This window comes from Eublepharis macularius, chromosome 7, assembly GCF_028583425.1.
Source record: "Eublepharis macularius isolate TG4126 chromosome 7, MPM_Emac_v1.0, whole genome shotgun sequence".
NCBI classification, from domain to species: Eukaryota; Metazoa; Chordata; class Lepidosauria; order Squamata; family Eublepharidae; genus Eublepharis; species Eublepharis macularius.
The window spans coordinates 136,131,713-136,159,422 of record NC_072796.1 but is presented as its reverse complement, the minus strand read 5'-3'; the positions used below and the strand labels follow the sequence as shown (position 1 = coordinate 136,159,422).

The window sequence follows — 27,710 nt, the reverse complement described above, 5'->3', positions numbered from 1 at the left end:
TGTGGTCTTGAGTTCCACCACTGAGTGTCACCACCTCTTTTCCCAGAAAAAAAAACCCTGGTTAAACCAGTTTTTTAAAATCATTATACAACTTGAAAATTCTATTCATCATGAAATTCAAACCATTTGTCTTATCCCTCTTAAGTTTGTCAGAGTTATCTGCTAAGAGAGTAGTGTAATCAGGGCAAATTTTAATAAAACTGGAGGTAAAATGACTTGAGTTATAAAAATTTAAAATGCGGTATCAGTTTTCAAGTACAGTCGTTTGGTTGGGTGGCTTTGTATGCCAACAGCAGATCCCCCCCACCCCAATTTACACTGCTTGCTATATGCATACCTTCCTGTGAACATTCCATGTTGCTAATTTCAGCATGTGATCAAGTTCACATTACAAATTTATGTACTACTAAGCCTGCATTTGATGTGATCCCCAACCTACAGAAGAGAATTGCAACTAAAAGAAGGGAAAGTGTGGAACCAATGTTGTAAGTGACCACAAAAGTGAGACGGTCCAGTGTCTGGAGTGGTTTGCATGACAGATACAAGTTAAGAAGTTACCTCTAATGTATGATTTCTATGAGGTTTTGTGGCATGCGAGTGAATCCGTAAAGGCCTTATTTCTTCCCTTAAAATATTTTTGTATTCAGTTGCTGACTGCAGTGTCAACTAATGTATATTGTGAATACTGCCCTGAAACAACAGAGATTCATCTCGTATCAACCAGAGATTCAAAAACATTGTGTTAGTGACACTCATGTGTAGGACAGTCTTTCTTTTTATGAGCTACCCATCTGAAAGCTAACCTCCATTTTACATTATCTTTTGCTATACTATCTCCAAAATTAATTAGCAGTGTCCTTGATATATACCCACCATGTTTCCAATGGCCTATTAGTGTAACAAAGTCTGTCTCTCTGTGTGTGTTATCTGCTGTCAAGTTGCTTCCGACTTATGGTGACCCTATGAATGCAAGGTCTTCAAAACATCTTTAACAGCCTTAATAAAGCCTGCTATTTTGAAATCAGTAGCATAAATGAACAGTCAGTAATGTTAATGAGAGCATCTTTGCTAAATATCTCATAGATTATCAGGACAGAAGAGCTAGCGAACTAAGATACGGCAAGGGTCCAAATGCATTCCATCAGAAATGTGATGTTGGCTAGGAATCATTGCCTTAAATGTACATTCTTCATACCATTCATTTAGCATGGAGGGTCTGAAATTACACATTGCTATTTCCATAACCAAAAAGATATAATGGTAAAAATGTTTATTTTTGGCGTAAGGCATAGGCTGTTTAGTGGTTTGTGTAGTGTTTTCTTTTATGCATAATATTTTAATTGGTGGGGGGTGGGTGGGAGCTAAAACACCACCTCGTTTCCCCCTTGCTGCACCTGAAATGTGCTCTTATAATTGTGTTTTCATAGAAATGATTTGTGATGTCATACTTTCATCATAATGGTTTCCCTGCAGGATCATACAGTTGAAGCAGATGGGTTTTGGAGGAAAATCTATTTTTTTCAAAGGCACATAATTCCATAAAATGAGCTAAACCAGCAAGGAAGTTGTTACTGAAAATGATGTTTTGGTTTTTAATTTCCCTGAAGCATTTAGTGTTGCTTAAAGGAATCAGTTTTTTCCTGCTGTCTCTTTAGGGCACATTTTTTTTAAAAAATGTATCTCGCTATTTCTGTAGCCTGTTACTTTATCACTAGCAATTATTTTGTTGCCATTGCTTCTTCTACTGAAGCCTCCTATGCCCCGTATAGCTTAACAATTAGTCAGGGGAGGGAGAAACACCCCAAACCCTTAAATGTTGCCAAACTGGCACATCTTTAACTGCCGCAATTCTTCAAACTCATCCTGATACCAGAGGAAATAATGGGTTGGCTCATGTAGATTTGTTAGGCTACTGCAGGTGCTTTTCTCTATCTATCCCAGTGTATGAGATCACAGCCTATTCTTTAAGAGTCACATGATATTCTAAAGAACGGAATAATATTGGAATAGTAAAAGCAACACATCCGCCTGTATTTCAGACTAACCCTTAGAAAGGGATACAGTGCAGTCCTATGTAGCATTATTCTCAATGGAATTCGACGGGGTGGGGGGTAGCTCTGCCTAGGAGGGCACTGCTGTGCTTGAAGGACATTGGAGAAGTCTGATAAAAAAGAAATTATAACCATGAGTATAATAAATAAGTGAGAGATTACCGAAATTACAGCAAGAATGACAAAAATGGCTGTTACACACAGTAGAAGGTTACAAATGAAAGGAAATTGTCCAGATCCTAGTACTTAGGTAGAAATTCACACTGCCTGTTGGGTGCTACCATAACAAATGGCAAATAAGCTAGAATTCTTGTTGAATTTTTCCACAGATCCCCTAAAGGAACCTTTTCTTCTTCATATTTCATGTTCTATTTTTGACAGAAGTTATTACGAGAAAGATACATAATGGATGGAGTGGGGGGTTTTTTAGTGACCACTGTGTGTAATTACAGCACAGAACTGATCAGACAGTGGTTAATTCGCAGTTTTGCAGACAACAGAACTGGTTAATAACCTGGTGGTTTTCTATAAACTTTTATGGCTAAATGTTCCTGTTGTGTCTGGAATTTATTTAGCTGCGATTATTGTCCCACGAGTTAGACTAAGCTAAAGGTTAATTTCTTCACTGTCAAATTGTGGGTGAGTAATTAAGAGTGGTTTTCTTTGCTGATTCTTTAGGGCTTGCTTCATTGCGCCCTATCAAATGTTAACTTGAAGAATATGTTTTGTGCTTGCCTTGAGAAGGAAGTTCTTTGCTGTCGGATATGCTGATAGAACTATTTCTGATGCCACAGCAATGGGAAATGTGACCTCTTTGGGCAGGCTAATGTTTTGAAGGAATCAGGCTTACTTGTTTGGGTTGGTATGGCATTGGCATTGCAGAGTCTGAGGGCTCTGATGGAACCTGGCATAGCTCTTTGAAAAGCAGATGGCATGGTGGCTAACGGTGCTTTCTGTCAGCTGCATCAACTCTCTGGATAACTCTCCCCCTTCTCAAATGCCATGCTTTTGTACCCTCAGTTAGACTACTGTAACATATGCTCTGCATGGTGCTGCCCTTGAAAACAACCTACCATCCCTAACAATTTTAATTATCAAACTAAATGGCATAAAGATCTTAATGAAGTACTGACATTAGACGACTGGGAAAAAGTATGGGCATCGAAATTAAATAAATCCTCAACTATATTAACTAAAATACAAAGCTATAAAATTATACATAGGTGGTACCTAACACCCAAAAAAATCTCCTTAATTTATTCTTCAGCATCGCCCTCTTGTTGGAAGAAATGCAATAATGAGGGTAATTTTGCTCACTGTTGGTGGGAATGTCCCTTGATATCTCGATTTTGGTCAGAAATACTAAATATTATTAAGGAAATAACAGGGTACAGTGTCCCTATGTCACCAAAAGTAATCTTCTTGGGACTGTGGGATCAGACATCAATCCCAAATGTTAGAAGAGACCTTATCAACTCTCTCCTGGTGGCAGCTAGGAGTGCAATAGCAACCAAATGGAAAGACCAATCTCCACCTACTACAGAACTTTGGTTTACAAAAATCTGGAACCATTTGATAATGGAAAAAATAACTGATAATCTACATCAGACGGAATATCAGTCTTCGGGATCAAACTTCTGGGAAAAATGGATCCCATTTTATGAATTCATAGAAGCAAGAGATCTGCAACCTCCCTCTTCACACCACTCATTGTTAATGTATTAAAGTTGAAGCACTGTGTTAATATTTGTAAATGCAATGTATTATATTGGTTTGTTGTTTAATTATTGTTACAGTTCTAAAATTGAATAAAAATATATATTAAAAAAGAAAAGAAAAAAAGAAAACAACCTACAATGAAAACTGGTTCTGAATACAATGAGGCTGAACATTGTAAGACAATGCCTTGGCTGCCAGTTTGTTTCTGAGTTTAATTCAAGGTGCTGATTATAACTTTTAAAGCTCTTCGAGGCCTGGGGCCTACGTATCTCTCCCCCCACGCTGTTTGCTGGCCTTTGCCTGCCATCCTCTGGTCAGTCTTCTGTTAAAGGTTGCATACTTGGTACCTTCTAGAGGCCAGTCCTTTTTCAACAATGATTTCCAATTTGTGAATTGGGTTTCCTGAAGAAGTGAGGGAGATAACATATATTGTCGAAGGCTTTCACGGCCGGAGAACGATGGTTGTTGTGGATTTTCCGGGCTGTATAGCCGTGGTCTTGGCATTGTAGTTCCTGACGTTTCGCCAGCAGGTGTGACACTGAGAGATAACATAATTTAATGGTTGGTTTTAATTGTTTTATAATGTGATTTTAGTATTTAAGCTTTAATTTGTCAGCTTCCTTGGTGGTCCTTGTGAAGACAGACAGGCAGGATATAAATTTTGTTAAATAAATAAAAATATATATATTTAAAGCTTTTAGGGGTACTGTAAGCTTGTTCTCCTTCTAGGACATTTAATGGGATTTGAGCTGCATATGTTTCCTTGAGGGTGCTAATCAAGTTCTATTGTGTTATTTATAGATGCAGAGAAGTTAGCCGTGTTAGTCTGTGGTAGCAAAATCAAAAAGAGTCCAGTAGCACCTTTAAGACTAACCAATTTTATTTTAGCATAAGCTTTCGAGAATCACAGTTCTCTTCGTCAGATGCCTGATACAGAGACTGGTCAAACACAGAAGAGCAAGAGAGGGAAGAGGCAATTAGGCGGGGAGGGGGAGGGAGCAATCAAAACATTCCTTTGCTAGTATATGTAAACATCTCCTTTTGGTGTGTGTATCAGTTGGCTTCAAAGGAGTTTGCCCTGTTAGTTTGTAGCAGCCAAACAGCTAGACCATCCAATTCCAATGCAGTATGGGCCTTCGGTAACCACAGCTCTCCCTGCCAGATGCATCTGACAAAGAGATCTGTGGTTCCCGAAAGCCCACGCCAGGTACCAGTGGTTCCAGTGGATTTTTGGGACTACTACCTCTCTCATCAAAGACTTAAAGGTCACTGTAGTTCAACAGAAACCTTTCAAAAACAAAATCCAACGGGAGGCTGCTGAACTGGAATTCATATGCAAATTTGACTCTGTCAAGCTGGGACTGAATAGGGACTATGAATGGTTATCACATTACCACAGGTAACAGATTTCCTTTACAGAGGTGGGGTCTGGGGGAGCTCATCTGACGAAGAGAACTTGATTCTCGAAAGCTTATGCTAAAATAAAATTGGTTAGTCTTAAAGGTGCTACTGGACTCTTTTTGATTGTGTTATTTATGTTTTTATTTTAGAACTGTAAACTACCTTGAACCATAAGAGAAAGACGGCTTACAAACATTTAAATAAAATAAATGAATAAATGAATATTTTTGAAGGCTGGATCTGTATGGTACTTTCAGATTCTAATTTTTGTCACAAAAACATATGTACCACCATAAACGTATATATCATTCTTTATTCTTAAGTTTTGCACATATAGAACTCATATGCTTACTGTTGTTGTCAAAGAAACAGGGGATACACATGTAGGTGCCCTTCTCAAGTGCCTGGAATTTTCAAGTTGGTTTTTTGAGAAGATCCACATAGAGTGTATTCCAGTAGTCCAGCCTTGATATACCATGGCTTGGATCCATGTGGCTGGATGTTGGGTCAAGGTAGGGAGCAATTTTCCAGGCTAAATGCAGGTGGATGAAAGCATTTTTTGCTCCTTTACAGCTTGACAAAAGCTCCTTTACAGCTGTTGACCAAGCAGGGAATGCGGTCGGGAACTTTTGTCAAGCTGTAAAGGAGTGAGTATCTTTGGGGGCAAGAATGAAATAGTTTATAAGAATATAGAGATTGCCATATCATGTATGTGATTTTTTGCAGTTAATTCCCGTGATCAAGAAACTCATGAAACAGGAGGATACCCGGAATCCTGTTGGGAAAATTACTGGCTATTTGTTCATCCTGCTATTGTGGGGACCCCTTTCTTTGCTATTTTTGGACACACATAAGATACGGATTTTTCCAGTTGAAAATTCTTCACGTCTTTGGCAACATATTACCATCATCACATGGACTTTTTTCATATTCATGACCAGGAGTTACCGTGTATTATAAAGCTCCGGTCTGGACTTCTTTAGCAATTACAATAGCAATAATTGTGTAGGCTCCAGTGTATTGTGAGGAGCCAATTATTTTGTCTAGCTCCTTTGTCCCTTATTGGTATTATTTTTGTTACATAATTATGGACGCCTAATTTCTTAGGCAGATAAATGGTGTATAAGTTGTGAACTTTTGCTATTGGTTCGATATACGAGGACGTTGGTCTGTTTTTTTTTATCTTACCCGTATCAGCCCTTTGCTGGTTCCTTTGTGCTTGCACAGTGAGCTGTTCTAGGTTTTTTGGGAGGTGTAACCCCCCCAACCCCCACTTTTTTGTTTTCAAGTTTTTCTAAAAGCCTAGGGGACCCCCAAGTTTGGATATAAATCTCCATTATATCAAGGTGACCCTGATTTGCACATTTAAATATCTGCAGATCAGGGCCACTTGGCTATATATGACATTCAAATTGAGAGTAAGATCTGAACAATGAAAACCTTTGTTAGCACATGTTAAGTTAGATCCACAGCTGGCTTTTTTCAACAACCTATTTTTGGTATCAATAACATGCATGCTGCTAGGTTCATTCACCTGAATATAATTCTTATACATTTGTCTTCTATCTCTTTCAGGGGCTTCTGACGACTGGAGTTGAGTTTGAATCTCTCCCTGCGGCGCTCTCCCTCCCAGCAGAATCTGGCCTCTACCCTGTGACGCTAGTGGGTGTTCCTCAGTCTGCAGGGCAGATCACCATCAATGGTGCATATTGCTATTGCCGTTGTCTTAGGTTTCCTCAAGAGTGAAAGCAGTAGGCTTCTGAGAGCCTGTATGAATGTTACGCATTTCCTGCACGACCAGCTCTTTGCTGTCTGTTGGTTGTTTTTATCACTGCAATTCTGGCCAGCTCCAGAAAGTACCTGCAAAGAAAAAAAAACTAGCAATAAATTGCCCACTGTACCTTTTTATTGCTTGTTAAAATTGTACATATAATATTCCTTCAAGTTGAGATTGTGAAAATTGATTTTGACAATAGAATATTGAGCTAAACTGTCTATGAAGTTTACATGAAAGGACTTTTTTTGGTTAAAAATCCTGCTCTAATGCTGTTAAATATCAATGGAAACGATGAAAACAAGAGGCTTATAGTTTTGCTAAGAAGGATTAATTTTAAATCTGTTCTTAACTAGTTTGTTTTCAAGCAAGTCAGTCAGGAGTCTGGTGCCAGAGTGTTGTCCTCTATTGGGATTCTTGCCCAGAGAACAGGCTGAAGGTACATGTGCACGTGCCCATTCACATGTGCGCCTTCAACATGGGGCCTTTTGGGGACTTGAGTCTTTGTATACACAGACTGCAGAATCTTGTGGCATTTGATAGATATTAAATCTGTCTGATGGAGAGGGCAGCGACCCACGAAAGCTCATACTGAAATAAATTTTATTTTTTAAAGTTCCACTGGTTTTGATTTTGTAAGTTGCTAGCCTTCTTTTACTCACTTATATCCTCAGAATATCAGATCACAGCTTTGCTTTGAATTTTCAAAGCCAGTGAGAATTCACAAACATGACAGTTTAAAGGTAAAGGCTAACTATATTTTTAGTTGCAGAGGAGTTAGCCGTGTTAGTCTGTAGTAGCAAAATCAAAAAGAGTCCAGTAGCACCTTTAACCAACTTTATTGTAGCATAAGCTTTTGAGAATCACAGTTCTCTTCGTCAGATGCATCTGACGAAGAGAACTGTGATTCTCGAAAGCTTATGCTACAATAAAGTTGGTTAGTCTTAAAGGTGCTACTGGACTCTTTTTTATATTTTTAGTTGCGTGATAAAGCCCAAATTAGTCACTGGTGTGTGGGTCACCAAAATCATGCAAGTTGTGATTTCATCTCTCTTGACGGCAGGTTACCATACTTCAGTCTTTGGTGTCTACAGTGACTGCCTTCTGGATAAGTTACCAGGAATAAAAACCAGTGGTTGCACAGTGGAGGTCATTCCAGCTTTACCTAGATTGCAGATTAGCACTTCATTGCCAAGGTAAGAGAGGTTTTTTTTCCAAGTTAGCAACTGGTTGATGTCTAAAGAACTGAACTGTTTCTGCGTATCTGTCAGCAGCCTCCAATTCTGCAATTTTGAAAAGTCATTTGGGAGAAAACATGAAGGCCGACTGTGCAAGACCCCTCTGGATCCAGACCATTTACAATAAGTAATAAAGTATAAAAGCAGCTCGGCTGTGATCTGCCATTTTGCGGGGCTGAGGAGAATAGGACACTTTCTGTCTCTTATTGAGCTCCCTTCTCTCTCTGCTATTTAAGCTTGGTGCATACAGCCTGGTTTTCCAGTCTCCTAACTGTGATTAACGTACTGGAGAGATCCAGAACAGTTAGAAACTAGTTTAATACTCTTAGTTTTGAAAACCATCCATGTAGCATTGAGAGATGTTATACTGGGGAATATTTCTACATTGATTTTTTTTTGTTTCCTGCTGAAAAATAAATGAACGAAGATTTCATAGTATTTTCAGACGTTTTAGCCACTGTTGTACCATAAATTAAGTTTAGGATATTTGTTTGGAAAACAAGTAATCTTTAGATGTGCCTTCCTACTGCTATGCTCATGTCAGAAGAGGGCAGTAAAGCTAATTTTTTATTCTGTAAGAAGTAAGCATGGAGGTACTTCTTATCAGCCACCAAGATCAAAAGGTATGGTGGGTAGGGAGCAGGAGTGAGCAAGGCATGGCACGCCAACAAACACAATGTAGCCTTTAGAATGCCTTTAAAATGTTAGGAATGTTGGCGGCATTATTCACTTGCATTTTACTTGCCTTTTTAAAGGTCTGCGCATACACTGCAGCCGTCCTCAGGGGATGAAATCACCACCAATGTGTCAGTCCAGCTCTACAACGGAGAGACCCAGCAACTTATCATTAAGCTGGAAAATATTGGAACCGAGCCTTTGGAGAAGCTGGAGGTAACGTCAAAAATGGTCAACACAAAAGGTATGCTTATGGCCCCTATGCGATTGTGCAAAGAAACTCCAGATTCTAAATGAAATAATAAGGTACGCAGGAGATCACACAAGCTGATGTGTTATGTGCCATTCATAGGCAGTTTTAAGGTCCACACAGGAAAATAAATGCTATAATGTGTTGTGTCCAATTCAGTTCAGCACTGATCATTTGAGATTCAAAGTCTTTGTCCCATGTTCTCCGAGCACGTGAAGCTGCCCTCTGCTAAATCAGACCTTTGGTCCATCAAGGCCAGTATTGTCTACTGAGACTGACAGCAGCTTTCCAGGGTCGCAGCCAGACGTCTTTCACATCACCTGCTTTCCCCCAAGTGTTTTCTTCTTCCCAGAAGAATCAGTCTTTCAGTTTCACTTCTCTCTCTTAAGGGACTATTTTTCCTTAAAAGCAAATAATATACTGGCAGTCGAGAAAAATCAAACAGTTGTGGCTTATGTTTTTTTGTTATTTCCAGTTAAGCAATATCTTGAATTTCGTTTAGCATATCAGAACATATAATTGGCTTCCTAAAATGGTTTTATATTCTCAGTTTATACATTAGCTGTCACCACATTTCTCTGAAGAGTTCCACTTATTTTCATTCATTAAATTCTTAATTCATTATTTTTTTAATCCTTAAATTCATTAAATTCTTAAGGCATCTGCCCTTTCAAATTAGTAGTCAATTAAGGCAGAGTGATTTAAATTAATATTCTGTTATGTTTTCTTCACCCACAGTAGCCAGTATTCAAGATACTATTTAACTAGTTCTTTACATTCAAGAAAGCTTTATTTGTTTATATTTATTGTACAGTTTTCCAAATAGATCAAATATGTAGATAGATCAATAGATCAATATGTAAATCATACTTAAGATTACCTTCTAAAATTAATTTTTTTTAAAGTTGCATATGCTATAGAATTACTAAAAGAATATAATAATATTTGTGGCTATAAAATAAATCTTCACAAACATTATATGGAAGGCAGAACATGTACTAAAGCACAGCATCTCAAATTACTGTGAAATTCTTTAAGAGCCAGTGGTTGATTATCTTGAGAAATGGATAGCAGGACACCAATAAAATTGTTGATATAAAAGGTGGTGTTACCTGAATTGGTCTCCTTGTGAGTAATAGAGAGTGAGGGAATTAGCAGCAAGGAAGACGGCTATGTGAGAGGCAGTAACTATGGGATCTTTTGCACCAATTTTTATGGGGTCCCTTCCAGATAGCAGATGAGACCGATGCTTTAAATTCAAAGAGCAAACTCTTATTGAAGAGGAAAAACATACGCACACACAGGAATAATTAATAAAATGGTCACACACACACAGAGTCCTAGGAAGCTAGTGAGAAGTTGGAATAGAGTGAGAGAGGGGAAAGTATATCTACCTATCCTAAAGAGTAGTCCAGTCCATGGAGGAAGAGAGTAGCTTCAAACGTCCAATGTCCTTGGCCAAGAGAGCAAGAGGCTTGGAATAACCTCAAGGGAGCAGCACTTCGGATCCAATAAGTGTGCACGATTTGAATGAAGCAAGGGCACTACTCTTATAGGGAAAAATGTGCCCTGACGTGGGAGAGCCCACCTAGTCGTTGCAACAAAGACTCCAATGGTCAGTTCCTGGGAATAACTAAGGTTTGATTTCCTTGATTGCTAGCTGCTGGGGCATGTAAAAGAGAATGCAAAGTCTCTCCTGGACCTGCACAAAAGGGGCAGTTTGTTAATGGAGCTAAGTTGATGAATTTAGTTGGGGAATTTACCTTTTCCAGGAACGAATTATAAGAGCTTATGAATGGTAATTGATTTGCTCCTCAGTCATGGGCAGGAGATCTCATCACTAAAGGAGGGGAAAGGAATGTGTTAAGTGGGATGACACTACGAAACCTTTGGATTCCTTTCGGAGCTGGGAAGACTGTAAACTAATCACCACTGGTCACTCTGCATTTACATGCGACATTCCATTCATGCCTGGTTTTCCTGGGTGAGACTCAGCAACTGCTAGCTGGAATTCCCGTTTGCAAACCAAACTGCAATTTGATCCGGGGGCCTTGTGATATTATATCACAGGTAGCTATATTAAATAGCTATTAAAGATGGCGGAGGCTGGGCCAACTGCTTACAGTTTGATACCTTTTTAAAAATAAGACTCCCAAATGGATAAACCCACATTCAAGCCCAAAGGAGGTGCTTAAAAATGTGCAACTTTTTACACTGTCATGGGATTTTCTAGTGATTTCTTCTAAGTTAGATAGACTTACTCTGCTTTGCGGTTTAATAATTACTACCCAGATAGGTATTATAATGACTGCAAATGCTAGAGTTCAATTAGATTTGCTTCCTAGATAAGTTATGATCAGATTCACTAACATATAGAAGTTATGTTAGCAACACGTTCCCAAAAACAGAGAGCACATATTTCATGCTGGTTATGATGTGGTGGAAGGGAAATCTTTTCCCTTTCTGATTTTATTTTTGGAACATAATGGGATTGTGTGTATTTAACAGTCTATAGCATTAATTCCCTTTAGTCATGGAGAAACATGAAACATGGTAGAAAGCAATGTTTTCTACCCCAAATAGAAAACTTAAAAAAAGAAGTAATTTTTGACTCCGATTTTCTTTTTAGTATGACACGTAGCTGCTAATTTGTTTCTGCTTGCATGTGACTGTAAATATTGATTTTGATATAGGAAAGTTGTTTGGAGATTTTCTGAGCTGGAACCTAGAAGATACACTTTCACAGTTTCCCCTGAAACCCGGGAAAATTGCGACGTTTACTGTGAACATTAAAGTGAAGCTTGATTTCTCCTGCCAGGAAAATCTCCTGCAAGACCTTAGTGATGGTGAGTTTTGGATCCTGTGTTTGATATAAAGAGCAGTGCTTTTATTTGGGCAAGCACTGATTTTGGGCTCAGTGAATTCTCTTCCAAAATTGAAGGGTGAAGCATCACTGCTATCATGCAGCCCCTCAAGGGACAAACAGTTATAAGAACCAGTGGTATCTATAACTGAGTTTACGGGTGTCTCAGTAGCTCCTTGAATGCAATGGTTTTTGATAGAGACCAAGCTTACCAAATTTCACATTGGTGGGGTTAGCATGAACAAATGTCACAGCTTCTATCATATAATTATCTCCATTTAGGGTACACAGATCCGATTAAAACAGAAACAAATCTCTGATTTGGTTTATGCACTTTCTAAGTTAATACAGGGGGCTTCCAAACCCTTCTGTCTATCCTCTTACAGAAGGAAGATAAGGCATACTAGTAGGCATAAGTTTTTTGAGCCACACAAGTCAAAATGAAAAGAGATTTATTCCAGGAAGCAGACCAGAACATACAGACTGCAGTGCATAGAAAGTAAACACAAACAAGCAGTCTAAAAGCTAAAAATAGGTTTCAAATAGGAACTTGGCATCAAAATCAGGAAGAAAATCACATGCTTCTTGCAAAGTCTGTCAAGTTGGGTTCCGAATGGCTAACACCTCTCAGTTTCTGTCTCTCAGGTAAAAAACCCACTTTTAAAAAATATACAACTAGAAGCTCTTTTTCCACATATGAAGCTGACATCATGTATCAAGTAATTTTGAAGCAATTTGATGACATTTCAGTGTGCACAAAGATGACTCACTGAGAGGAAGGGAACGATTAACATGGGAATGTCTCCAGGGTGGGTGTGTTTATCTCACAGCAGACTATTTATGCATTTGATTTATAGCTTGCCACTTCGCAAAGTTTCCCGGAGCATATCAGTAAGTTCAAATCATAAAGTCCCAATATCGGTGGCTAAAGTAGCCTGATTTCATCCAGTCCCTCAATGCAGTACACATTGAGAACCAACATGTGGTCAGATCTGGCAAGCTGAGTTAGTGATCTTGTTGGTGTTTTAATTAAAATACGGATTTCGGTAGTGGCGCTGCAGAGTAATAGCAGGATTAATTTCACCACACTCATCCAGGAAAATGTAATTCCAACTGTGTGAATGTGATATTTGTAGGCAAGTACAGCTGTGTCCTCTTTTCCTTATCCCTAACATCCAGGGCTTTTTTTCAGGGGGAACGCGGGGGAACGGAGTTCCGGAACGTCTTGAAAAATGGTCACATGGCTGGTTGCCCCGCCCCCCTGATCTCCAGACAGAGGGGAGTTGAGATCGCCCTTTGCACCACTGTGTGGCACAGAGGACAATCTCAACTCCCCTCTGTCTGGAGATCAGGCTGGCGGGACCACCAGCCATGTGACCATTTTCTCCAAGGGCAACCCACTGAGTTCCACCACCTCTTTTCCCAGAAAAAAAGCCCTGCTAACATCTGATTAAAATTATAAAATTAATTTGTATGTTTTTACCCCGTTGCTTTTAAAACTTATTGTTCGACCCCCTCTGCTTAAGGCATAGCACTTGTCCGTGGAGGGATTGCTACAGGGTTTAACAGGATCCTTTTCTTCCCTCCTTGATGTGTGCAAGTAAATGCATGTGCGAGTAGCACAGCAGGACCGTTATGGAGAATGAGAGTCCTGGCATAGTGCTTGTGTGTACATTTGCCCTTTTTTGGAATGGTGATTGAATGTGTCCTGAGTAACGCATCTACTCATTGATGACTTTAGTAGCTTTGGTGGATAATCTCCGTCTACAAGCTGAAAATGACAGTGCTTCCTTTCTTGTTCTGTTAGACCTCTCAGCTGTGTTTAGGTCCTGATAGACTTGGTGTGTGGCATGGAGAAAGGGGGTCAGCTGTTGTGAGAGAGGCTGGATTTGTTTTGTGAGATAATTTGGAAGTTTTGTAAGTCAACAGCATTATGCTTCAAGGAGGAACTCGGGTACCTTTGAATGAGGTATGGAGCATTGATTCAGAAGATGATCCAGAAAGAATGTGAGGCCTAACTTTTTCCACTCGGTGTATCTGACGAAGGGAGCTTTGACTTTCTAAAGCTCATATCCTGGAAAATTTAGTTAGTCTTTAAAGTGCTACTGGACCTGAGAATCTTGCTCTTCTATTGCAGCAGGGTTAGAGATTTCAATGATGCCACTACTACTGAATGTCACACTGAAAACTGAACCACATGGCTGAGATTAAGTGAACTATTTGTATTTTAAATTATTATACCGGTTGTAATCCGCCCTGAGCCTGCTGATGCGGGGAGGGTGGAATATAAATTCAAACAAACAAACAAAACAAACAAACAAACAAACAAGACCCTTTTAACATGTCAATCCCAATCTAGGCCAATCTTGTCAGATCTCAGAAGCTAAGCAGGGCTGGCCCCTTGTTAGTACTTGGATGAGAGACCACCAGGGTTACTATGCAGAAGAGGGCAATGATAAAGCCACCTCCGTCTGTCTCTTGCCTTGAAACCCCTTCAGGGTTGCCATAAGTTGACTGCAACTTCATGGCACTTTCCACCACCCATCGTCCTATGTACTTTCCAGTCTGTCATGATTTTTCTGAACAAGATTTTGAAGCAGTGTATTTTTCATTTTAAAAACCGATGTTTTTAAATGATGCAATTCCTCACAGGATTGCACAATGCATCTTTAATAAACTGCTCTTTGAAAGAGATGTGGAGTTGACACTAAAATAAATACTACTGTGATGGAAAGCAAAGCCACAACAGATGTTAACTTGCTTCTTTGTGTAAATATTTGCTGGGAACTTTCCTCTACCGAGGGACATATGCAAATAATTTGGGCTCAGTGTCTTCCACTGATGCAAGTAGAATATTCTTGTTCACTTTTCCTCAGCTTTGAGAAGATGTACAGAAGGCCACTGTTGTCATTGATGCAGAAGACACTGATGAAGTCGATTGTGTAGTATATGTATCATCAAATAGAACGTGTTCAAGGCATCAGACAAAAGAGGGCTATCTTGATTGTGAGGAAATGGCTGAAAGGAAGCAGCTCAAATAATTCTTCCACATTCAACGGGAAGCTGCTGAATTGGACTTCATATGTAAATTTGACTCTGTCAAGCTGGGACTGAATAGGGACTATGAATGGTTATCTCATTATCACAGGTAACTGATTTCATTTACATAGGCGGGGTCAGGGAGAGTCCAGTGGCACCTGACGTGGGCTTTCGAGGACCACAGTTCTCTTTTTCAGATGCATCTGGCGGGGAGGGCTGTGGTTATTGAAGGCTTGTGCTGCAGTGGAATTGGATGGTCTTGATGGTGCTGCTGGACTCTTTTTGATTTTGCTACTACAGACTAACACGGCAAACGCCTTTGAACCTTTACACAAGCAAACTGATCCCCACATCAAAAGGAGCTGTCTGCATCTCCGTATCAAAGGAGTTGTTTACATCCCTCCTCTCCTCCTCCCCTCCCCTCTCCTCCTCTATATTTGACCAGTTTCCTTCTGCCCTCCATGCATCTGAGGAAGAGAACTGTGATTCTCGAAAACTTATGCTACAATAAAATTGGTTAGTCTTAAAGGTGCTACTGAACTTTTTTTGATTTTGCTACTACAGACTAACACGGCTAACTCCTCTGGATCTATTCACACTGGAGCAGCAATTTATTTATTTTTTATGTCATTTATAGTCCTCCTTTCTCACTGAGACTCAAGGCGGATTACATGGTGTGAGATTAATACAATCAGTATCAAGGACATTTCCAGAAACAATGCCATAGGATAAATTAACACAAGTTTACAAAGACATAGTATTAGCAAGGATCCAATACAGAATTGAAGAAATGCTGAAACAGAACATAATTAGCTCTAGGACTGACATTAGACAATATGAAGCACCGGTAGTACATAGGAGTACATATTTAAATCAACAGATAATATGTAAGGCAACATAATGGTGAAGTCTGTGGTCCCTAACTCATTAGTGAAGCATCTGAGACCCCATCCCTACAATACAGCCCTCCTATCTGAGTAAAAAGCTTTTTTGAATAATTTGGTTTTGCATCGTTAGTGGAAAGCCAGGAGACTGAGGGCTCTCCTGACCTCCTCAGGCAGGCCGTTCTACAGGGTTGGGGCCACCACAGAGAAAGCCCGTCTACGGGCTGCTGTTGATTTCTGGATTTTTTTGTGAGCGATACATGACAAAAAGTACTTTCAAAGGCAGAAAGTACCCATGTTTTTTGAGAGGGTCACCTCAATCTGTATCTTTTGGCATGCTTTTTCATGAATGTAACAAACATTTGTCCCTCTGTCTTAGTTGTGTCTTTGAATAATGTGCTTTAGTATCTGTAACTGTGGTGCCACAGTAGACAAAATTCTGTCACTGGTAACCACCCATCTATTTTTGAGCATGGACGCATGCCTTGGCAGAAGAAATTGTTAGGCAGGTTTCTTTGGGAGTCAGACTTTTAAGTATTCTGATCTCAGACTATTTAGAGGTTTATATCTGATGATCAGAAGTTTGAATTGTGCTTAGAAGTGAGTATTTTAAAACAGGGAGAGATGAATTGGTTTCTGGTAGCCATTGACAATCTTGCCACACTGTTTTGTATGAGCTGAAGTTTTTGAATAGGGCATTGCAGTAATCCAGTTTGGATATGATCAGGTCATGGATAACTGTAAGTAAATTCTGCATGTTTAGGAGTAGATGTAGATGGTATACCAGCTGAAGTTGAGAAAACATGCTACCCTACTTCTCTAACCAGTGGGAGCCCAAAGTAGCTCATAACCTCCTCCCCTTTTCCATTTTATTCTTTCAACAACCCGCAATTGTGTGTGTGTGATTGGCCCAAGGTCACTCAGCAAATTTCCATGGCAGACTGGGAATTCGAACCCGGGTGTCCCAGATCCGAGTCTGGCACTCTAACCATTACACCATGTTGCCTTTCTAGTATAGGCTGACCTTCAATACCTGCTTGGCATCGCTCAGTATATGGCAGCTGAGTTTTGGTTTGAAGCATGTGATTAGATTGCTGGACATACATTCAATATAATGAAACAGGAAATGCTGTGGGCCGCAATTTGAATTTTGCATTTGGGGTGATTGTGATGTATATCCTATATTACCTTCCATCTAGTTTATTCTGGAATGTTTTGAAATCAGCATGACATACACAGCCAAAATGTATGTGGTTTGAGAAGTTATTCCTGGTCACCAGCCTACTTATGTATCTCAGAAATAGAACGAAATGTGCGGGGTGGGGCGCCTACTTTTCCCAGAATGTAATTAAAAATTGGTATTGCACAGCATCTCATGAATATGATAGTTTTAATAATACAGCAGAAAGTGCTGTGTATATAACTTATTTAGAAGTTACAATAATGAGTTCGGTTGGAATCCCAAAAATTTATTTGGGCAAAAATCATGTTAAAAATTGATAAAGGTCTAATGATTTCATATTTTAATTAACTCTTGCGGTATTAAAAATATATTATTGTTTGTTTTGTAATTCATGTTATCAATTATTTAACTTTAAGCCAGTGTTACTAAAGATATTTTCAAAGGTTTTATTTCAGTAAGTGTCTGCGGAAATAATCTTTCTTCTACTGTTACAGATTGAGATAATAAATGCTCAGGATGGAGGAATGTGACAAGATGGCACAGGCTGCTATTGGGGCAGTTTAGAGAGTCACAAAATTCGAGCTGCTTGCATTTGCTAGAGCTTTAAGTGTGGGAGCAGCAAGAAATCAAGTCCCAATACCACTGAAGAGATGAGGTTTATTTTCACTGCAGGTCAATAGCTATACAAAGGGTAGCCCATTTCTCTTAGAACATGCTTTCTGAGAAGTGCACACGAGCACTCGATACAGTACACGAATTCTGAAGAGAAAAAAAAAATGTACGTTTTTTTAAAATTGGCAAGTGCTCAGTTTATAGGATCTGAATTATACTGATATTTGTCTTTACAATTTAATAATGTTTTGACTGCCCCAGTTTGTGGACCAAGGCTCAGTGGTTTGAACTGCTGGAGAAGCAAAACCCACATACAGAAAGCAAGGCAGAAGGGCTGGTTGTATTCATGGCCCAAGATAGTTAACTGGATAACAGCAGAGTGCTTCCATGGAAAAAGGACACAAATTGACTTGGGCACTTGAAAATGGCTATATAATAAGAGAAGCTGATAGAAAACCTTATTAGTAACCAAATGCGGAGAGGCATGGCTAACAATGCAGTCCTAAGCAAAGTTACCCCCTTCTGTGTCCATATAAGTCAATAAGAAGTCTGTTTCGTTTTTTGGTGTTTCCTTGAGGTCAAATACAGTTATAACATTGGATGCCAGTTGGTTAGAATTATGGGAGCAGACAGATGGTTTGTATGCCATCTCCCCTCTCATGCCCCAGTTGACCAACTCCTCCATTTCTCTTTTTGCCCCAGTCATTATAGCTGATTAAGATTAATTGTGGTTAACATAAATCTGGGTTGCTCTCAAGCTAGTTTGTAGAACTCTGGTTCAGTCCAGCATTCATTGTAACAAGTCCCATTTCCTGCTTGTCAGAATCCAGGCAAAGAGCTTTTCTCTCTGCAAGATTCAAGTCCGGTAGCATCTTAAAGACCAGGGTATAAGCCTTTGAGAGTCAAAACTCCCTTTGTCAGATACAAGTAGGAATGGAAATCCCTGAGACCCTGTATCCCAGTCAGAAGGTGGGAGGGATGTTGCAAAGCAGGTCAGGATACAGAGGTACAATGGAAAAATGTTTTCTTAAAGCTGTCCAACCGTATTAGGAGATTGTTGCTGATTATTTATTCATTTATTTAGCAACCTTGATATACAAGACCCCTTACAGTGGCAAGGTCTCTACTTTGCTTTGTGTTTTTTGGTTGCTTGTGACTAATATGCCCTGTTGGTTGATCTTAAAGGTGCTACTGGACTCTTTACTATTTTGCAACTACAGGCTAATATGGCTAAGTCCTCTGGATCTAATATTCCTTGGGCGCTATCAAATATAGTACCAATAATAATATCAAGGAAAGGAGGCAGTGGCCTAAGATAAGGCACACCTGGGAGCATATCAAAGACCTGGAAGCTAAGCTGGTTTACATTTCCCTGTTACAGCTTAGAACTGGTGTGGTACAGGGGTTAGAGTGTCTGCCAAGGACCTGGGAAATCCAGGTTCACGTCTTCACTTGGCTGTGGAAGCTTGCTGGTTGACCTTGGGCCAGTCCCACACTCTCAGCCTCACCTGCCTGACAAGATTGAAAGGACAACAGGGAGGAGAGGAGAACAACGTGAGTCGCTTTGGAGCCCCACTGAACGGAGAGGCAGGATATAAATGAAGTTTAAAAAAAAAAACTTCAGCTAGTTCAAAGCTAGGATAGAACTGATTTTTGATAGGGTCAGTGGAAAGGTTGGCTTTCCTGCCTTTCGAATCCAGAGATCTGTCTACGGGAAGAAAATGTTTATTTTCTCCTTAGAAAATATGGATTATTCTGTCTATAAGGGAGTGGTTATAGCTATATACCTTTGAATTTCCCCCCCTTTAGGGTAGCATTTTCATTGGAGGGATTGATAGTATTTGAAGAAAGTTTCCATCGTTCATTTCTTTCCAAAGAAAACATTACTTATAGCTCGTTCAGATAGCCCTTTTAATGGGTAACCTTTGAATGCAGTAAATATTGCCTGAATGATGAAGGACTGGGTTTCAAATGACAGTCTTTTACTGACTGTCTGAAAGCATTAAATTTAAGCTTATATATTAATCATTTTAATGTTGTCTTGGTGGTACTTAATGTGATACTTAATATTTAACTTAATGTGATAGTTAATATTTAACTGAGCTACTAACAGCACAATCCTGAGGCCTGCCATGCCGCTGATGCCCATGTGTCCGCGCACCTACAGCGCTGCTTGTCCACATCCTAAGGACTTTCACGGGAGAGCCACACCAGACGCCGAGCTTGGCAAGGCACGGCCAAGAGAGAATGCTCCCTAGTTGTCCTGGCAACACTGGCAGAATTCACCAACTGCAGGGCAGTTGCAGTTGACAGCGCCGTGAGTGGCAAGGAAAGGCACAGCCAGTCCATAGGCCGGGCCGTGTTTGCCTTTGCCAGCTGCCAATGCTTCGCTCCCACCCTGCAGAGAATAGGTGCACAGAGCAGAAAGACTCCTGCAATCAGGCTTTCAGCACCTCAGCAGAGGCACCTGCCTTGAGAAGGGTGCTGCCCCATGTGGGGAAGATCTCTTGCACAGACAAGAGTAACATGCAGAGACAGACTAAATCTTAAGGTATTTCTGCATGGAGGCTGGAAAAAAGAACATGCATGAACATGCAAAACTGTCTTATAGTGAGCCCACTGGTCTGTCCTGGCTTAGCAGCAACCTTCCAGGATCCCAAGTAGAGAACATTCTTAATTGCAAAATAGATGTCCAGGGTGCCAAAACCTAAAAGCAATTTTGCTGGAAATGCCGGGAGTGGAAGGAACTAGAATCATCCGTATGTAAAGCATGTGCTCTAACCACTGGGATTAAAGCTTTTCCCCAGCTAGAAACATTTCCAGTGTGCCCCCAAAATAACTTTGGCCTTTTCCTTTATTTTCCAGATGGAATTAGCGTGACTGGTCTTCCACTTTCCAGTCCTTTTCGACAAGTGATAAAACCACGAGTGGAAAATAAGCCTATAAATCCACCAGAAACAACCAAAGTTGGTGACTTTGGTAACTTGAAGGTAAGTAAGCAACATCAAGAATAGATGTTTTAGATGTTGCATCAAATGTTCTGTAATTGAAAGGGGGTTGTGTGCCGGTCAGATCAACAAATTTTAGTGAGGTTTCATTTTTCACATTTTAACTTTTCAGAGGCCCTGATTCTAGGGTAGATTTGATTTGCCTTTCAACAACTATAAATACACATGATAGCTAAATATGTGATAACTGAATACAGTTTTAATGAGATTACTAAGCTGAAAATCTTATACGGTATAGCCCTGTACAGATGATCCATCCGCACATTGACTGACTGCGCAGCCATGAGCCATCGGGCATGAGCACTTTAATCCTAGCTTCCACTTCTGCCGATTCATCCACACAACATAAACCTTGCAAAGGAAGTATGAAGACCTATGCTCCCTCCCCATGATCAGCAATGTTCAGAAAGAGTGTGACTGATCTTAGGGAGGGAGCATTTGTGTAGACATTTCCTCCATGCACCGTGCAAATGGGCGGGGGGCGGGGGACACTTTTGACTGCTCTTTCTTGTGCCATGCAGTTGGAGCATGGAAAGTTCATCTGTACAGGGCTTGTATGCAGGGGCCATTTTGTAGAAAAAGAACTGCAGAAACTCATTAGCATAACTGGTTTGCATATGCCACACCCCCTGACATCACCTATCCTGGATGTTTTGGACCCAATCCTGGCCATTCAGGTCTGAAATTGGGCCCAAAATGACAAAAAGAGGCTGAAAATGGCCCCCAAGAGGTCCAAAATGGTCAGGATTGGGCTGCTGCTGAGCGGGAGAGTGATACACCACCCACCAGAGGCCTGATCTGGGCCATTTCGGAACCAATCCTGGCTGTTTCGGCCCCAATCCTGGCCGTTTCGGCCCCAATCCAGGCCACAGTGGGCCCAAAGTGGCTGAAAATCAGGTGGGCGAGGCCACCTGACATGTGACCTCTTTGGAGAACTACCAGAACTGCGTTTCTGTGCGTTCCCCCTCAAAATGGGCCCTGCTTGTATGTCATAACAAATCTTCCCATGAGAACAGCAGTTTACATCGTAGTGAGGTCCGTTGGAAAATCTTTTCCCACTTGAACCTTGTCTGATGGATGAGCATTAGAACTCATGGTTTGCACACATAGAGGAACGTGCGAAGGATACATTATTCAGTATGCTTTCTTTCCGTAACACACATTTTTGAAGGAGAAAAGTAGTAATAGAACCGACTCACTTTGCTAGGAGGAGTTGCCAGGCCATGCTAGATTTCTTCTATGCATATATATGGCTACAGAACAAACTTCTGTGAAGAGTTTGGAAGTTACCTGTTTAGACAGAAATATGAACGTTTTCTTTTTCATTCAGTTTTTAGGAACAGCTGTCTCAGGTCCTTAGTAGCACTAGTGGTATGAACGCTGGTTTGGATCCATCTTTGCTTGTGACCAATATGTCTTGTATAACAACAGGGAGCTCTTGAAGTGATGCACGTTCCCGTTTTCACAATAGAACATGTTGTTTTGTGGGAGGGGATATATACTGACACGTCTTTGTGTGCTTGGGCACAGTGATCTGGTGCCTCAGGACACCAGGTTTTAACATTTTGTCATTTGTGTGTTTATTAAGTGTAAGTCTTTATGGTTGTGTGTCTTCTTTTGTTGAAAGCTGTCTAAAATGCTGTGTTGAAGTGGGCTGTACATCTTTTAAATGAAAGAATATACTGGTTTCAGCTTAGTTAGCAGGAGGTGAATACATATATGCATCTGCCTCTTACTGTCAGACTATTGGTACATCTAGTTCAGTACTATGTGGACTAGCAGTATCTAGCTGAGGTCTTTAACAGCCTTGCTACTCTTTAAACTATAGTTGGCGGAGATTGAACCTGGAGCCTTCTACGAGCAAAGCATGTTCGGGGTTGTATCTCCTAAGCAACAATGGCTAATAGAAAGCATTTTAATACTTGTCATAGTCAAGAATCTTTAAGAGCAAAAGGATCGCTGTAGTGACTTTGAAAGAGAAGGAGGCTGGGATTCTTAGCAGCAGAAATTTGAAACGCAGAATATGGCAGTTCAATTACATTTCTCCCATGGTTGAATGAGGCTTACAGTAGATAATGAAAACATCACACAGTATTAAAGCCTCAAATCTCCCATCAACCTAAAAAACCCTAATATTTGATCTATTACATCTAATAGGAAAGTGGATAGCCCTTACGCTAACCATAAAAACAGCAAAAGTGGCCTGTCCACAGATAAGATAGATGGATGGGTGTATTTTTTGGGAGAGGGGGCAAGATAAACAGAACAATATAACTTTATAACTATATTCCTTTACCAAAGCATCTTTCTTAATCACTTTCTTCTAGTACAGTATAGCAAGAGTACTTCCTCCCCCGCCCCCGGCAAAGCAAGCCTTGTTCCTTGGCAACCAAACAAATGTGTTCATCATTATTTTTTGTTTATTTTGAGAATTAGAAGGTATCAGAAAATGTAACATATAACTGCTTGGATTTACTTCAACAAAAACATGGTGTCGTATGGTTAGTACAAAGCTGTCATACAGAAACAAACCCAATTAACAAAGCACAAACGGTTTTAATCTCATGAGTTATTTTGGGGTCTAGATTGGATTTGTGGTATTTAAAATTCCTTCACTGCTGCCTGTTCTTTACCCCCTCCCCTTTTTTAGTTTTATTGTTGTAATGCTATTTGTAGGGTAGACACAGAGAAGAGCGGTCAGAGAATGTCATACTGCCTGTCTCTCGTGTGCCACAGAAGTTCATTTTCAGCTACATGAAGGGAAAAATTGAAATTCACCCAGTGTATGTAACAGTGCTTTTGAGGCCAAGTGTTCAAATGCAGCATTGTCAAGCTATTTTTAGAATGCTGTTATCCCTACAGTGCTGTTTAAAGATTCAGTTGAGGCTGCTAATAGGTATATTTATATCCGTTCTGTCAACTGCCACAGCATGCATGTGGCTACAGATAATTCTATTCTCGGGGACTGTACCATGGTTACCATTACCCTGGCTGCTTAAATACATGTTTTATGTCCATATACATTTCTCAGATACCTGGTTTACATATTAATGTGTGCTCTTTATATTTGATGACTGTATGTGGAAACAGGTTGAATATGAAATCAGCAATCCATCAACCAGTTGATTTTTAACCACGAGTGCATCTGAAGTGGCTTGAGTAGAATGCTTTGCCACTTGTATCTGGCGTTGCAATTTTTATCAAAAATGGAAAGGCATTATTTTGCTAATGCAAAATAATTTTGACCTATGATCCCTTCATTGTAACTAGCTGGTAATTATTCCAGGAGACAAAAAGTCAGTTGCCCTCAGGCAGTCATGGTAAGACTGTGGTGTGAAAATAGTGTTCCACTGTGGTGGGGGATAAACCATGTTAATAAGAATACTATCAGTAAAGGTATATCACTACTTTGCTTGCACCACTGCTTGGGAATATGTACATGCTTGAATAAATTTAGACACAACTCAATGAGGATATTAACCAAAGTATGACAAGGGTAGGTTTGCCAGCTCCACACTGAGAAATGCCTGGAGATTTAGGGGTGGAGCCTAGGGCAGAGTTTGTGGGGTGGCCTTAGCAGGAGTAATGCTGTAGAGTCCCCCTTTCAAAGCAGCCATTTTTTCCTAGAGGAACTGATTTCCAGTCTGGATATCCGTTTTAATTCTGGGAGATATCCAGGGCTCACTTGGAGGTTGGCAACCCTGTGCCATCAAGTCACTTTCATCTTATGACAACATTATGAATGAAATCTCTCCAAAATGTCCTGCCGTTAACAGCCTTACTGAGATCTTGCAAACTGGAGGATGTGACTTCCTTTATTAAGCCATCTCACCTTGGGTCTTCGTCTTCTCCTACTGCCTTCCACTTTTCCTAGCATTCTTGACTTTTCTAGTGAATCTTGTCTTCTCATGATGGGACCAAAGTACGATAGTCTAAGTTTCATCATTTTACGTTCTAGGGAGAATTCAAGTTTGATTTGATCTAGAACTCACTTATTTGTCTTTTTGGCAGTCCATAGTCTCTGTAAAACTCCCCTTCACATTTCAAATGTATCAATTTTCTTCCTGTCAGCTTTCCTTACTCAGCTTTCACATACATACATAATAATGGGGAATACCATAGTTTGGATTATCTTGATCTTAGTCCTCAGAGAGACTTATTATATAGCCATTTTCAAGTGTCAAAGTCCATTTGTGTCTTTTAGCACAGTTTTCCATATAAGCAGTCTGCTGTTATCCAGTAACTATCTTGGGCTGTGAATACAACCAGCCCTTCTGCCTTGCTTTCCGTATGTGGGTTTTGCTTCTCCAGCAGTTCAAACCACTGAGCCTTGGTCCATAAATCAGGGCAGTCAAAATATTATGAAATGGTTTTATTTGTAGAGGCAAATATCAGTATAATTCAGATTCTATAAACTGAGCGCTTGCCAATTTTTAAAAAACTTACATTTTTTTTCATTCTTCAGATTTTGGGTTCTGTACCAAGTACTGGTGTGCACTTCTCAGAGAGCCCCCCAACTTGGTTGCTTTTCATTTCCCAGCACTTCACTAGGTATACATAATAAATTTTCTGTCCTAATGGCATTGCTCCGAGCTGTATTCCTCACTGCGGAGCCCATAGTGGGTTTCTTTTCATTCGCTGTTCTTGAAATCTGATATCGATTTGAACCTGTCCTGTATGTGTTTGGGTATGCTTGGGGAACTTGGAGATGGGGAGGTGTTGACATAATATGTCCACAAAAATAACAAGCATAGAATATGATTGCTGGTAATATTCTGGATGAGAAAAGAAATAACTGCAGAAGTATGACTTGCTAACAGCAAATAATAACGTGCAAACTAATAATGTAAATGTTCAGTTTTGATGCAATATGGGTCCTGTTCCTTGAGAACTCAGAAGAAGATATTTCTCTGAAAATGTCTGCACATTGCACATTCCTTGAAGTGTACATCTGTGTGTGAGAGAAAGCTACACAGCAGTGCCACCCACAGACATGGTAGGGTTTCTGCTGGAAGAAATCATCAGGTTTGCAGAAAATTATTATCATAAATTAACCAGTTGACTGATAAGGACTTCATATCCCATAGAGGAGACGTAGTGTTGAGAACAGTTGAGTTTCAGTTAAAAGAAAAATTGAGGGGAGGAGAAATAATTCTGCTCAGAACCCTGAAAGTTGACAAATTTGAGGGTGAGATTTCCTTGGCCACACCTGTAACTCCTTGTGGGCCCCCAGTTTGTGTATGTATGGGTCTGAATTCCTCTACAAGAGGGAGAGGTCAGCAGGGGAGAGTGGGCAGCAGTGTATGAAGGAGCATATGCCGATCATATACTGTTATATGCACTTACGTATGCTATTGATGTAAAATATGTAACAAAAGTTGTAGGTAACAGAATCAATTCCCTTTTATATTGCTGTAGCCTCCAGGTCTTGTCTGTGTTAAATTTCTCATATGGAGTCTTTGGGGCTTACAAGGGATAGGAAATGTACAAATTCACTGAGTTTGTATTTGAAGGTCAGACAATAATATTGATATTGATTAGAACTTCAGACTCTACAAATGAATGCATCAGCTGCAAAGGAATGGCAGGATGAATTACTCCTGAAAGCTGCTTCTACCTGTGTGTCTTCGCTTGAAAATAACTTCCATAGTAATCAACAGGAGCTGTTTCTAACTACATATGGTAAGGAGTTTTTGTCTTCCAAACTTTTCTTCTGCTAATAGTAATAGTAGATTACTGTTAATAGTAATTAATTAATACCTAACCGTTATTTCAGGCAGAATAAGACAAGGCACCTTAGAGGCAATTAATCTTGTACAGAGCTCTTTAGGCACTCCAACCTGGACACAGTACTTGGGAGATGCTGATGTACCTTTCCATGTGCTTTCGGAGGCAGCTGTACTGCCTAGAGAAGCCTGAACTTGGCAAAGCTTGGAAGCTAAGCAGGGTTAGCCGTGGTTAGTATTCAGATGGGAAGCCACCAAGGAAGATCAGAGTGGCTATGCAGAGGAAGGCGATGGCAGAATCACCACTGCTGCTCTATTACCTTGAAAAATCTCTTGAAGGGTCACCATAAGTCATTTGCAACTCAATGGCACTTTATTATTATTATTATTATTTACAGCTGGGGTAGGTGGGGCTAGACATGATAAAAGTTGTATCTCATTTTGCATGGAAGGGAGAAATGCCTATGATATCTATGCATATTCCCAGGAATTCCTGCATGTACAAGCAACATCAAGTTGGCATTTAGTAGGCTATGGTGACATGAACTTTTACAGTGCAATGTCTATTTCATCAGGTAAGGAAAGTTCATACCATGATAAACCAATTAATCTGTGAAGTGCCACCACATTTTTCTTTGCTAGTTGCTGTGGTTTGATGCAGCTCTTCCTGATCAAGTGCAACTTGGATGTTGAAATAGTGGAAATTACATTTTTGACTTGGCCTTAATTATATGTGCTCACCTTCCTCTTTTTAAAAAACTCTTGTCAGGCCACTTTAAATGTTGGTTTGTGTGCCCTGTGTTTGCACTCGGAAGAAAGTACTGCAATGATAAAGTCAAGGCTTGTATAGAGGAAGAGAAGGTTTTAGTTTTAAATGTCACTGTAGTCAATGGCTGAGAAATGAACTGAATAAATGTTAATTAGTTTGCAATCCATGTGGTAGTTAAGGAGAAAGAGTTTAGTGATACAGAGGAATGCTGGGGGAGAAATCTCACACTGGTTAATACTACATTTACAAGACCAGGAATTTCATTTCGGAGATTGTTCCATTCTTGTTTTTGAAATTACCTGGCAGTTCATTTCACTGTGTTATCACAAAACCTATAACACATGATCCCAAACTCTAGGGATCTGAAGGAATTTATGTATGTCCAGTTTCAGTAAATTGGTTACAAGTGTGGTAAATGTTAGGTCATTTTAAAATGGTTTGTTGTTCTTAGTGTGGTATTGTTCAAGCTCTGTTGGCCAAATGAGCAGTATCATTAAAGTAAGTAAAAGTAATTGGTC

The 27,710-nt window shown here is 40.0% G+C and overlaps 1 protein-coding gene across 1 annotated transcript in view; it reads left to right on the top strand.

Annotated features, from left to right (window-relative positions):
• Positions 1–27,710, top strand: part of TRAPPC9 (trafficking protein particle complex subunit 9) — a 500,310-nt gene that overhangs the window by 65,727 nt on the left and 406,873 nt on the right. The window contains exons 14-18 of the mRNA XM_054984964.1: positions 6,747–6,873; positions 8,009–8,141; positions 8,939–9,102; positions 11,802–11,954; positions 20,555–20,679. Of these exons, the coding sequence (XP_054840939.1) occupies positions 6,747–6,873; positions 8,009–8,141; positions 8,939–9,102; positions 11,802–11,954; positions 20,555–20,679 (702 nt within the window). The remainder of the gene's footprint in view (positions 1–6,746; positions 6,874–8,008; positions 8,142–8,938; positions 9,103–11,801; positions 11,955–20,554; positions 20,680–27,710) is intronic.